At 35.3% G+C, this 15,270-nt stretch overlaps 1 protein-coding gene across 6 annotated transcripts in view; it reads right to left on the reverse strand.

Annotated features, from left to right (window-relative positions):
- Window positions 1-15,270, reverse strand: part of LOC117238733 (A disintegrin and metalloproteinase with thrombospondin motifs 4) — a 90,501-nt gene that overhangs the window by 30,212 nt on the left and 45,019 nt on the right. For all 6 annotated transcript variants that reach the window (XM_033503883.1, XM_033503879.1, XM_033503884.1 and 3 more), the window contains one exon: window positions 4,924-5,021. In XM_033503883.1, coding sequence (XP_033359774.1) covers window positions 4,924-4,983 — 60 coding nt within the window. In that variant the 5' untranslated portion in view covers window positions 4,984-5,021. The remainder of the gene's footprint in view (window positions 1-4,923; window positions 5,022-15,270) is intronic.

Genomic DNA, 15,270 nt, shown 5'->3' on the forward strand with positions numbered 1-15,270 from the left:
GTTAGTGACATTCGACCCCAAGTACCCCATAGAACTACATACTGACGCTAGTTCGAAGGGATATGGGGCTATTTTGATGCATAATGTTGAAGGTAAAAACAGAGTAGTAGAATATTACAGTAAAAGAGCTAGCCCTGCGGAATCTAGCTATCAGCCCTATGAACTAGAGACGTTAGCAATTGTAAACGCTGTCAAACATTTTCGGCACTATCTATATGGACGAGAATTTCTTATCGTCACTGACTGTAATTCCTTGAAGGCATACGGTAATAAAATACATTTAAATGAAAGGGTTTACAAGTGGTGGGCTTACCTACAAGTTTTTACCTTTGACATTATGTATCGAGAAGGCAAGCGAATGGCCCACGTAGACTTCTTTTCGCGGAACCCCGTAGACTTGGATCACTTGGATCACCGTAGATTAACAATTAACAGCAACGTCAATGTCTCTCACTTTCCGAACGAAAACGTTCCTCCATGAATTTTGTGCCCTTAGGCACACCCCATCATGGCCCGGTGTACCGCTCACACCGGGCCCCGGGCCGCGGGCCCCTCTCGATCACAGCCGGGACGGTCATCGTAGAGGTTTCAGTCGATTGGAGTCCGGCACTACCACGCCGCTTTTCCCCAGAAGCGACCTGGTGTCCGTTGATCGCGGATTTGTTATTGAACATAAGGCCATTGTTATTAGTGTTACAAGTGCCTAATCGCCGCAATGAATTGTTAAATCGGTTGTATCCATACTTGTGTTAATAAACTCTATTTTTGTTATACCGCAATGATGGCTAATTCCAGTGGAGATTCATTAAACGCCCATAACCCTAATTCCAACGCCAACCCGACATATATGTCGGAGACGAAAGGACGCCGGGGCCCCTCTGGAACTTCAGGATAACCCCCTAACATTGTAATCTAGAGTCTACTACAGCCGTAATAAAACAATCGCAGTTATCCAAGCCGATGTTAATTGTCCGGGATTAGTGACGGTGAGCTTTGGCTCGGGGCAACAACCTGCCGCCAACGTAGCCGCGGTCAACGGGACGAGCGCTCCGTCTAACAAAGGTGCGGAGCGGTGTTATGACCCTCATTGAAAGAACTACCCATAGAGGTATCGGACAGTAAAACATGCTAACGGTTCCTTAGGACAATTAATACCTGAGGTTGAGGCACGTACACAGCACAAGTTCCGGTAGCCCGAGGACCCGCTATAAAACCTGGGTTTTTCGGCAACTAAGATGTTTGCAAACGGACAGGCAGTTTTTGTCCCAAATCGACCAATCGACAGCGACGCCGATCGGAGGAGCTGGCGTACCTAGATACACTACCAGAGGTTGTCTCGGTGGTGACGTTGGGACGAGCATTCATTCCTTCGGGAGCCCTCATCGACGAAGGGACCAACCCCGCGTGATCCGCGAGTAATATACGTTCGAGTCAGTGTCGGTCTATCTCTCCTCCTGTTGACCGCGGATTCGTTACCGGACCTAAGACCAACGTCGCTAACATCGCAAGTGCCCAATTACCGCTGTTGATTGTCGAATCAGTAGTGTCCCTACTCGTAGCATCAGGCCGCGTCTTCGTTATCACACAACGATGGCCAACTCCAAGGGAGGTCTATCAAACGCCCACAACCCTGTTCCTGACTCTTCTCCGACATATATGTCGGAGATGAAAGAACATCGAGATTTCCCGTCTGGAATGTTAGAAAAAACCCAATACCCTAGTCCAGACTTTTACTATAGCTACGCTTAAGTAATAAAAATAAGAAATAGTTTTAATGTTCCAATCTGGCTTTATGGCAATGGGTTCGGGTTCGAAGTGACATAGCGGGTCATTGAACGTAACCGCGGTCACGGAAGGGACGTGTACCTGACAGAAGTATGGAATGATTATAATGGTTCTCCTTAAAAACAAAGATTGACCCGAGAGGTGGGGACAGGAATATATAAGGGCAGTTCCACTTGGATTTTTTTGGAGTTCATGCAGATAAGTTTACTTGTACGTGGAGTCATACGTGTCGCATTCATCATCCCGTTGATCGTGAATTCATTATCGAACCTAAGGCCTAAGGTAAGGATTACGGTAAATTGTTTAATTACAACTGTAAACTTTAATTACAACTTTACGGATTTTCCCGAAGTTCCAGAGGGAAGGCTCCGGTGTCCTTTCCGACATATAATAAATTGAAAATCGTTTCATCTGTTAGATATTATAACGCATATTTTGCTTTCTCTTCTGCATTATTTATATGCAGATTCGGATACTTTTCTATTTCGAAATTTCTCACAAATGCATGGAATCGCAGTCTGATAACAATATGTTATTTTTAACGAAGAGATTTATGTAAACCCGTATGTTATTATCAGTCTCGCTGCTGGGTACATTGAAAATGAAATATTCAGTTGGTTTGCTAATGAAAAGCGGGCTTGCAATACAATTTTCGAATTATGATAAATCATAATTCCGTTTTCTTCACGCCATATAGCCATACGTAGATTACTTTATTCTTTGCACGCAAACACGACTGCTTCTATTTAATGATACAAACAAATTATTTTCACTGCATGAATTTTCAGCATATTGAAACGATTGCCGCATAATTTCATTTTTGACCTTGAGGCGGAAAAGTCAATCGTTTGTTGAGGGGTGGTTCAGAAGAATTATCTGAAACGATACGATGCGCTCGAACGATATTGAAAACGTATGGCGTTAGATTACAGAGTTCAACGTACAATTTATTCCTTTCTCCTCCTACGTTACTTTCTTGATGACGTTCATCGTGGCCATTGTCCTTATTATCCTGCTGCTCGCGTTCGTTTACTATAATTGACTCACTTGTAATCTCCCACTGTATAAAACCGAAAAAAGAGATATTTGCTCTCGGTTTGTCTAATTATTTAACGTTTTTAACACTTTTAATTGTTTAACATTTTCGTATCATCCGATAGACATTATCATTCGATGAAAGGAAAATTGAATTTCCAATCACTCGCGAATTAATCCTTGAGAAATGAAAGATTTCACGGCCTATTTCACTAAAAAATTCAGTCTGTTTGCGTAAGTGTTTTACCATCGTCTGGATGTAAATGTAAAATATTACATCGGCGTTTGACGAAATCATACGACTTCAGAAACACCTATGATTCATGTTCTTTGTCTTTAATAATGCTATGAAACTGCTTTTTTCAGATAACTGCTCAATTGCTAAATACTGCTCAGACTAAAAGAAATTAATTGATTTTGTTGACACAGTGATGTTTTCTAAACTGATTTTTTGATAATGACATAATAAAAAATGCCAGAGTAGAGGCGTCTAATTGCACTGCACGAAGGACATCCTTGTATGTAATCTGTGACGCAAATTGTCTTAAGGATTTTTACTCTATTATCGATTCAATCATTCGTACCAAATTTAAATCTTAAGATTTAAAGAAAGAAAGATTAAAGAAATAAGAAGAATTAAAAGAAAGTGATTTTGACAAGGCACCAAAGGCTGCGTCTATCTTACCTTACACATAAGCTTGAGAAAGTCCTTCCAAATGATATCTTAAGTCTCAAAAACAATTTACGGCCTTTTCGAAAAACTGTACAGTCTCGTATGCACTCGAAATCAACGAAGAATTCTTTATCAAGGACCTAATTACCAGGAAAATCGATCGTAAACAGCAAATTCTATTACACAGTTTCAGAATTGGCCATATCAGACTCACACACGCATATCTAATTTCTTAACCAAACCCATCAATTTGCGACATCTGTGCGATTCTTCAAATTACCCTAAACATACGTCGGGGATGAAAGAACATCGAGATTTCCCGTCTGGAATGTTAGAAAAAACCCAATACCCTAGTCCAGACTTTTACTATAGCTACACTTAAGTAATAAAAATAAGAAATAGTTTTAATGTTCCAATCTGGCTTTATGACGATGGGTTCGGGCTTGAAGTGACATAGCGTAGCGTCACTGAACGTAGCTACGGTCACGGGAGGGACGTGTACCTGACAGAGGTATGGAATGATTATAATGGCTCTCCTTAAAAACAAAGATTGACCCGAGAAGTGGGGACAGGAATATATAAGGGCAGCTTCATTTGGATTACGAGTTAGTTTGTTAGTTAGTCGTTGGGCGAACTGCTGATTGAGTTATCGAGAGAGTTATTATTATCGAGAATCGTGTATTACGATGGCACACGTCATCCCGTGTATCGAACCTGAATTCGTTGTCACCATCATCTCGACCATCCTATCGCTGCTATTACTTATAGCCTCTTGTAGTGTCCACATTTGTACCAATAAAAATTAGCTACATCCGCGATGGTAAATTGAGTAAAGGTTCATCGAACGCCCCAAAATTTCAACCCTAATCCGACATATAGTTAGTATCGCAACAAATACCAGGTCTGTGAAACTTGAAGTGAAAATCTCTGTGACGAAAGTCAAGTTTCAAGCGTTTTCTTCTTTCAGAAGGACACATCGTTATTTAACAAAGTCTAACTAATAAATCTCAGTCTCTGGCCACGTTGTCGCTGATAATAACCACGTAGGTGATTTTATACTTAAAAATTTCAGAAAAAAATGTTCATCGTCCACATTGTGACTCATGTTAAATTGAACTCTTAATTTCTATGATAATAACATCGTAAAAATAAATATGAACAAACGTACGACCACGATTAGTTACTTTTTCTGATCGACGAGGCGACTAACGTTACCAACGGAAGTCGGTGTTTACGCAGTGTGAATTTGCTTCGTAATCAGCGGAGAATCAACAATTAACGTCGTCTGATCCCGCGAACATCTTGTCATTTCGAGTCAACGCCACCGACCACAACCACGACCACGTTACACGTGTTCTTTGTTTTAAGGAAGCGCCTGTACGGAATAACATCGTCCTTGCCGATCCCGATAGTACTTGACGCGATCTTACCTTGTGGCATCGTACAAGAGGTAGAACGGCCATGCAGAGAAGGACAAGGGCACGAATCATTTTGCGTGAAAATATTCCTGATGGGCTGCGTCACATCGCTGAAACACGAAATAAGAAGTCTGTTTAAATGGATGGTTCGACGAATTAATCAAGTGGCTACTTTATCGTGAATACCTGACGCTAATTATGTCGAGTAAAAGTTAATGTATAAAATAATAGAATGAGAGAAAAAGAATGTTATATACAATTCCAAATTTCAAGTCTTATGTTAAAAGGTATGAGAAATATATTTAACAAATATAAAATATATTTCTCTGTTTAAAAAAAACTGTTCTATACATAATTCCCACGTAAGTGAGAGAGTAAAAATTAAACGAAGAAATGGGAAAAACTATTTATAAGATTACTGACATCTCGAGAGTAATCTATCTGTGAATTATTTTTGCATACAAGGGATACAAACGTCTCATATAAATGACACGTTTATATTTCAAACTCGCATGGAGCACTTATTTCAGTTAATAACGGAGAGCGGTCTTACACTGAAATTATAGACTCCATTATATAAATTGCCGACAGATTTGCCAAGAATGATACACATAAAGATGAAGTCAGTTTTTAGTTTGTATAATGAGACTTATATGGTGCAATTTTAGCTGAACAACATAATGGTACACATGAAATTTACATAACAAAGTAATCGAATAATAGGAAATGTGTTTGCAACAAATCATTTTCTGGTACGGGGTTACAGATATTTTTGTCAATTTTGATTTAACCAAATGAAGTATTTTGATACGATCGTTCATAAATTTCTTTCATAATTGTCCGCGGATGTTTCTCTAAAATATCAATGTTTAAAAACGTTTTCTTATTAAATATTAAATTCAAATATTAAATTAGCTCTTTCCATAAATAAGAGCAAGATCAAATTATAAAAATTCTAGGATCGTAGCAAAGTTGAAAAATGTCTCAAAAGGGTTGATTCTGCGCCAAACATTTATCGTAGATATCGCGAGCAAAGTAGTATTCTATTCACGATCCGATGCAACATCGCCGTTGGAATATTGCGCTAACGAGGGGCCAGACAGGCAGCAACAATTTGCTCGCTGGCCAGAAACTGATATCTCTCACGGTAGAAATGTAATTACCACGAGTCGCGAGCGGCGATGAAGAAATCCGCGCGCGGTTACATAATTTTCGCCGCACCCGCTGCGCAACGCGCTCGTAAACGAAAGAAGAACCACGGAGAAAAAAGGCAGACGAAAAGACAAAGAGAGAGAAAAGGAGGAAGGAAGAAAGGAGAAACATCGAGACGAAACAACGACTAACCTATATGATGGGTTCACGCATGCCTGCGACTAAACCTGCGACAAACACGAGCGGGAGGTGGCGTTTTAACGTGAATAGGACAGGCGACGATCCCGGAAGGAAAGTTGAATCGCATCGAATTAACGCCCACGTCGCGCGTCAAAACGAAAACTTTCGATCGCTGCATCGTAAAAATCGCGAAACTTCAATGGGGTCGTTTCGAAGTGGAAGGGGAAATATGGTGCGGTTAACGTTAACAAAAGAACGATCTTTATGTCGATCGGTCAACGAAAGTTAGTATTAATACGATAGAGATTAGATCACGAGGTAACTCGTTAGTTTTATCAAAACTGGATTTTATTATAAGGAGAATTTTTTGACGCAATGATACGTGATAACATATGTGATATGTATGGTAAGAGGTGAAACTAAACAAATATGATAAGGTATAAGCCGATATTTTCGATCCGTTGATTTTATGGCTGATTTTATAGTCCTCTTATTCGTTTCGCTTTTTTCACTTATTTAACTTCTGAAATTAATATTTTAGCCAGATATACGTGATTCGTAGTCGATTTTGAATTGAAATTCAATTTTGTGAAAAATGTTTACGTTGTTGATATTGGAAAAATGGACAATTTTCATTACGTATAGTTAATGAATATTTAACGAAGTTAATTAATGGAAAATTTAGAATAAAAAAAGGAAGTACATATAAAGTTTCTCGTAATGAGATGCAGGATGCATCATTAATTTTGCTATAGGTCAATATACATATGTATAAAGATAAATGCACGTATGTATAGAGATATTATACAATAAAGATACAAATTTACAGCTTCCCACATTCTATTCAATAATTTTATTAAGGATGCTATCTTGTATATTAAAAATTTTGATTTCCATAGGTGATATAAATTTTTCTTTTCCAAGTAGACAAGGTATCAGACAATTTTTTTTGTAAAGCAATATGGCTAATAATACGTAAAAAAACAAGCTTACAGTGAATTGCAAAGGTGTGTTTTGAAGCGAAGATTAATTCAGTTCTAGAAGATTTATTTTCACCGAAAGTGAAACCTCACGAGGAAAATTTTATTGTGCTGTAGATTGCATTCTTGCAAGAGCGTAAATGCGCATATCATTAATCTTGGTAGTGAAGTGATGCTGTTGCAAATGCTTTGGCATTTTAAACAAGGAGAAACGATTACAATAACAAAGTACTGTGTAATAACATCTTTTACTTGCATTCCTCGTACATGCTTAAAAAGATTTTGTTTAAATCATCGTATTTCCTTATTTATGTATACGTATTTGTTCACGCGGACTAATTAACGTTCCTATGTCGATATATTCTCTAAATATTAATTTTAGATCGAAATGAAAAATCTTTGAAACAGGAAAAATGACCTTTGGACATCGACGTTGAATCAAAAATCGATCATCTATCGCTAAAATAGTGATCTATTCGCTTAAATACTTATTATACGTACTTAATGCGTACATATGTTGCCCTTTAATTCAAATGTAAGTATTATAATTCTTTATGCAAAAAATACGAAGCATATAATATAATAAATATAATACAATATAATAATATTAAAATAGAATAATAAAAAGTACAAAACAAATAATTCACAAAAATGTAAGTAATGTTTTCCTCTTTTAATATTTTTTTATATACCTGTAGTATATATGTATCTATACAAATATTTTTATCAATATAGAGAAACTCTTCAACAAATCCACGTTTCTTTTGAACTAAATAAATATAGTCTCTGCGAAACAAATATACCATGGACCAGAATTTTCAATCGGTTTCACATTAGTGTTTTAAACCGACAGTCATTGTATCCGTAGCAATAAAGTAACGTGTTTAAGCAACTCATTTGTCGATGATAACGCTGCTCTTAACTCGGGAACTTTCTCGAGGAAAAAAGAGTTGCTGACTTCTGTCGTAATAAAAACCCGTGTATATTTTACAGGGAGTTGAAACGCGTTTAACATCGTAAAGTAATTGAAATTAAGCAAAACCAAACTTTCTACCATGGCTGAAAATGTACGTATATTCGTATATTGAAATTCCACTGTGAATTTAATAAACTCGTATATCACGTGCAGCGAAAACTTTAATGGTTGAACGGTAAAAAAGAATTACCATGTTTCGAGCAGTCTGGTTACCATATATGTATAATAACCGGAAATTCCATTTGCATTCAATGGAACATACTGTAGGGCGGTAAATATGGTCGAAACTTTTTTAATGGTACTGTACAAACTATTCGATACGGCAAATAATTCGTTCGATAGGCTAAGTACTTAAAATGATTACCGTAATATTAAACAGTGCTCTTTGCCATCACTTATCGGTTTTACAACTGAGAATGATAATAAAGTATGATAAAACCTTTACCGATAGTCAACTTTCTATTTGTTCTTAAGTCGTCTTACTCTTACGAATATTACGTAACAGACAGGGAGCAGTGTCGTGTTAGTCACAATGACACGAGATCACGATCTACGATCTTTTCTAAAAATATGATCGTGCATTATATACTTGCTATACGTAGATCGATATTTTACAGAGTCGTGAATAGGGAAAAATGGCAATTGATATTTCTTTTCTAAATACTATTATAGATAAGCTTTGTGCTGTTATACTCTGCTATCTATTATCCAACTTCAAACGATAGCATTGGGCAACCTGTTTTAGATATTGGAAAAGCCTGCAATCTGTATGTTTAGAATGGGATATTAGTAAAAATAACAATACGTTAAACGGAAATAACGTAGAAAGCACAATAGCTGCGGGAATAGAACAGAAACAGAAAGATAATATACAGGGTGGTTGGTAACTGCTGGTACAAGCGGAAAGGGGGTGATTCTATGCGAAAAAAGAAGAAAATCGACTTTGAATTTTCGCTCGGTACGCGTGCACTTTATCACGTCTCGTTATAACGGATCTCACTCTAGATCGTTGTCTCGATGGAAAAATTAAAAAAAAAAAAATTAAAAAAGAAAATTTTTATTCTATATTTTCGACTTCTTTTTCGCGTAGAATCACCCCCTTTCCGCTTGTACCAACAGTTACCAACCACCCTGTATATTATAAAAGTAAAAGGAATTTCTTAAGAATACGAGAATAAAGAAACTAAAGCAGGAATACAACTGTACAAAAGGGAGGATATTAAAAAACCTATTTACTAAATATTATTAAAATACTAAACCTGTTTAAGTGCTAGGGAATGTGAAAATATCAAATCTGTATGATTGTATAGGATATTATATTTAATAAAAGAAAACACATATGACGTATAAACGCGAAAGATACAATTTTTGAAATCTACGAGAACAGAGAAATCAGTATCAGAGCGGAGAAATACAATAATTAAAAAAGATCGAAAAAGTATACAGAAATCCGCACAACATAGAAGTTAACGCCATAGCAAAAAGACGCTATACGTGTATCCCAAAAGCAGAAAACTGGAATACAAACCTGTGAAGCGACAAATATGGCGAATAATTACTTTTCTACGTGAACAATTAAATGTACTGAGAATTCCGATAAAATCAGCCATAATACTCATTCCCAGCCAAAAAGTTCGCAAGATACCGCGTACGAGTGAAAGCGTTGCTATTATTTGCTCGCGATTACGAGCAAAACGCCATTTAATTTTCAAGTCATCGAGATGGAAACGCTTTGAAGTCGCGTGATCGTTTTCAGCCGACGAACGAGTTATGCATATTCTCCACATTGGCCATGGATGACATCAATTTCGATGGATCAACGCACGATGACCCCGTTTTCCGTCGTTTTCGTCCTTGATCACTTTTACCGCTCCAGATTTGCGAAGCGGGTCATAGGCGGCCCTATGGCCAAAGGTGTTTTTATATGGGAGTGAAAATTTCGTCGGCAAAGAGGTGAAATCCATGGGAAATGACAAAAGTAAAGCGACCATTGTTCTAATAGGAAGTAGCGTTTCTGTACATTCGCAAGGAGGCAGGTTCGACCTTCACGGAGACAAAAGCTGTCTTTTACGTAGCATTCACGAGACCGTGCGACTCAAATTTACACTATGGTGCAAAAGTGTTGAATCACCAGATTGCTCTCAAGTTGGATGCATTCTTTTTTCACAAGGACAATTAAACGGTTTCCTATTTTTGGCGTTCTACGATTAGTTTTCGTTTTTATTTCCATTTCTTATATGCACTTATCCTTACAGTTTATTTTTATTTTCTTGCCTACTTTTATGTCTACATTTACTCTTGCTCTTTATAAAATTTTGGGTCAGGAGATCAAGTTTGAATCGAATGCGTTTTTCACGAAAATAATTTTCTTGCTTGTTGTCCTTCGCGACTGTCATTTTTATGACTTTTTAGATCTTATTCGTATGTTTCTTTTATATACAATACGAAAAATTCTTCTTTCGACTCAATTAGACGATAATGGTAGAAACGCAATTAAACCTAATTGGATCGAGATAACAAAATGAAATGTATTTATGGAAATATAATTCAACGAAGTAAATAAATAATTAATAAACAAGTAAACTCACAGTAGATTATTTAAAATTCTTATGCAGTATCTTACGAAGTCTCGTTGAGAAATATCACTACTCAATTCCGATCAAAAGTAAACTCTGATTGTTTAGGATCAAAAGTGATTCACATGGTTGACGTTAATAAATATTACCGCATGATTTCCCTAATGATACTATGTATTCACATTTCTTGTTGTTGCTTTTACATATGTCAAAATAGTCAAAGATTAATATTAATATAATCGCAGTAATAAGTAACGTCGTTATTTCTTTCTACACAAGCAATCGCAATGGTATTTTCTAAGTATAGTTCTCGAAGAAAATATGCATATGGAAACATCATTCAAGACAACGTAATTGCAGTCGATGAATAACCAATTGCTTAAAAATTAATTAGATTTCTATTACTATCAGCCAAGAGTAATTGATTATTTAGTCGATCGTGAGAAGACGACTTTTCAACTTGGTTTCTTCATTCAACTATGCTTCGCGATGTATAATACAAGGTATAGTGAATAGAACTACGAGGATGATATGTGAAACGCTAATTATCTGTGAACGCACGTTCCACACTTTATAAAGATCAAAGATGACCTATTAAATCTACGATTAAAAACTTCGATATTTATTTTTCGTGTCCTTTCATTTCTATTAGGCATCCGCGTAAACATTTTTTTATTTCATTAAATTTAAGTTTGTGAAAGAAAACGCAGTTCCTTAACTAAGCTTTGTAAGGGATTTCATTTGATCTAACTTAAATTCTCAAGATATTTTATCTTTTTCATATTTATATGCGAATGAAAAACTTTAAGCAGACGACGATGGTTTATTTCATAACGACGATGGTTATTGCATAAACGTAATTCAAAATCAATACAATTTGCTCTTCACAAACAAGGAAAGAACAACGAATACCTGAATAATTAAGTTTAATATCTATTGGATAACATTAACGTCACATCCTTGGTTTCCTTGTTTTCATTATGATAAATAATGTAACAGGAATCGATGAGTTGTGTGAAACACTTTACACGCAATTTACAGATAACTGCGATATCTAAAAAAAGGTAACTATTTTTATGCTACCATAATCTTCACAAGCAATTTAATTTTTAAACTTGGTATTTCATATATGCAAAATATCCAAACTAAAAAGTTCAATCTAACGAATTCATTCAAACACAAAACACACAGAATCAGCTACGTTCGGTAAATTTACATCTCAAACAGGATGCAAATCGCGTAAATGAAACGTTAGCCGCATAATAAAATTCTCTCGGACGGTATTGTAAGGTAGAGATCGACACGATATCATGTGCAAGAATTCGATGACAGGACTCCCTAACTGATCGTTAAACCACGTCTGGGTTCTGTGATATAATGTTATTTCTATATTGCATCAACCATGTTATATATCTTTTTTTTTATTTCAGAAAAATAACAAACAAAAAATAGAAAAAGAGGAGAAGATAAAAATAAACCAGACCACTTCTAGTCTGTGGAAAATAATTTCTAGTGACCTCACTCTGAATTCAAGATACCGTGCTACTGATTTATACAGGCGATCATTAAGTCAATACGTTCTAGGCTTGGAAACACCGAATTTAACATAAAAGTCGTCTGACAAATTTCAATTCATTGTCATTCATAGATGTCAACGAGGAGACTTCGATTTTTTATTTCACACAGACTAAATGCATCGTTTTTATAGCGCGTGAAAGATTATCGTTCCTCTTAAAAAATAAAGAAAATAATAATAAAGATTTCTTGTTGAACGATTCTCTGATGCAATTTTTCAAGGATCTAAGTAGAACATCCAGTCTTTTTTCCTGTTTTTTTTTCTTTTTAAGATGAAAAGGTCATGTTCTCGTGCAAATCGATGTAAGTCTGAAGCTTCGCGCTAGTGAAAGGGTAATTAAGTTAATATTTCGAGCTCAACGTAGACTTTGGGTCGGCAGAGTATTGCTTAGTATGAGTTTATGAGAAGAACGAAAGATTACTTTACAAGATGTAAAATTACGTACCATTTTCTCTTTAGTTACGGTAAACATGTTGTGAACTAGCAAAACGTCATTAAGATAACAAATCTCTGTATTTAATCTGTCTTATTTGTTTTACTTATACTAAATATTTATATGAAGGACGATTTTTCTCTCTTTATAATTTTTAGTGAATTTTTATGAAAATTAATTAGTTTTGTATCAAATTTTTTAGTTTTTCATATAAATTTTTTAATGAAAGGTAATTTCCTGTTCATATTGCTTGGATTTCATTAATATGAGTAATTTTTTGTCCCTTTTGTTGATCTCATTTCAACCAATTTCTCAAATTAAAATAATTGTGGTACACCCGCTCTGAAAAGTGGTAAATCTTCATGAAAAATGTTTTAAGTAAGACATTTTATTGCATTTTCTGTGCTTCGTATCCGTACGTGCAAAGGTTGATTATCTCATAAAACTCAGTAACTAGCATCTTTGACAAAGTATAAAAAATCGTTACGATAAAAGGCATAATTCTTCTTCTTTCTTTTGGAATGGCTAATAAACGATATAAATTTGGAGGGAACGTATGAAATATGAGAATCTTCGGGTCTGGTCAGATCCAGTTATGTTGATTTCAACAAACTTTAGTTATTGATTCCTGGAAATCGTACACGTTCGCAGAAATGAACGACCGACGATTCGCAAATTATTGCGAAATGAATTTTTTATTCGTCTCGCGAACAGTTAATTAAAAACACGTATTCATTCATCAGAGAAGAAAAATTATCCCATTGTTAAACGGATCTCTGCGGTTACTAATGTCAGTTGAGCAAAAAAGGAAAATACGAAAGTTATACATTGCGAATGAACCCCAGAAATAAATTGCATTATGAAAATTTTATGAATACGTTCATTCACCGAATAAATACTTTTTCGGTACTCCTCTAGAATATCGTAGATTAAGAAGTATCTTATAAATTATTATTATTATTATTGCAAGCCATGGTACTAAAATAGTATAGTGTATAGTAGTATACACATATTGTACAGTAGCATATGCAGTAAATAGTAAAATACATTATTACTACGTCTATTAATAGGTAATTAAAATGTGCAGTCTATTAGATTTATAAAATGTAATAAGTGCTGCTCTTGATTAATAATTCGTCATTAATTTGTATACGTTCAATTATTACATAATAAGGAATAAAAATAAAAATGAAATAAAATAATACACATCTTATATCGCTGCCCTCTTCTTTTATACATACAAAAGCTCTGTTTCATCACTTTACCACTGCGAACTATTTTATCACGCACTTTTTCCACCATCTTAAAGGACACGTCGTACATAGATTCTGGTTCAACGACGATCATCGTAACACTAATTGCAGATCGTAAATGTCGACTGACTGTCGTAGAACGTTTTCAAAGAGTCAGAGGGGCGAAGCGAAGCAAAGGGCAACGAGTTTCATCGTGTCGTTTGATCGAAACGAGAGAAAACGGCGACCAAACCGATTGCGAAAAGTAATCAGGCGAATGGAAACGCTATTGCGCTAGAACGATCATCCGTCTAGCAAATGGAATAAAGATCGTTACGCTACAGTATTAAAAAGCGGTTTACTTTCTTCTCATCTCAAATATGCCTGAATAGCAGGAAGCAATGGAAAGTTGTTGCATCGTCATCAAGCGAAACTTTAAATGAGATTCAGTGCGTTGCTCGCTCGCATCATGGCTGTTTAGGAGCTTGGAAAGAATATCTGGGTGAAATTGTGGCGGGAAACGTGATAGCATTTGCGTACGAGAAATTCTGCCACTTTTACTTGAATGTGCGTGCGCGTTTTCACTTAAAGTTGACGTTGAACTCGTAGAGGAAGTTTGGATCGCAACATCAAGTTCTTCTGCAGTCCACGTTCATTTCTCTAATCCAGTTTGGTACGATGTTGATCAAAGTAACGTAGAAGTTTTACTTGTTAGCTTCATCTTTCATATAATGAAAATATACAATTGCCGTATTCTCATTGTTATCTAGAACAATTTTTAGATACACATACTCATATTCGATAGAAGAGTATGAATGGATAATACAAAACGATTACAAGTCTCAATTCGAATCGATTTTCTATCTACTCGATATGTACACCTTAAATCTCTGATTCTTTTTATAGACATTTAAAATTTTACAATTTGCGATATATGTATAATTATCAATGAATTATATATGTATGTAACAGATTAGTCGATATTATTAAGTTTTTAAATTGAAATTAAATGATTAAGTATATAATCGTTTCTGAGAATCAAAAATGCTGATTTTAGTTAATTTTGAATTACCAATATTTGATAGAACCAATTGTAAAAGTACTCAGAAATTTTACGAAATGAGATTAAAGAAAGAAAAAAAAATAAACATTATATATATTATTATTAATTAATTATACATATTATATATATTATATATACAGGGTAGTTGGTAAAAATATTTTTTTAATTTTTTCCTTTTTTTTCAATTTTTC

This window comes from Bombus vosnesenskii, unplaced genomic scaffold (assembly GCF_011952255.1).
Source record: "Bombus vosnesenskii isolate JDL3184/JDL3185 unplaced genomic scaffold, Bvos_JDL3184-5_v1.1 scf7180000013605, whole genome shotgun sequence".
NCBI lineage: Eukaryota > Metazoa > Arthropoda > Insecta > Hymenoptera > Apidae > Bombus > Bombus vosnesenskii.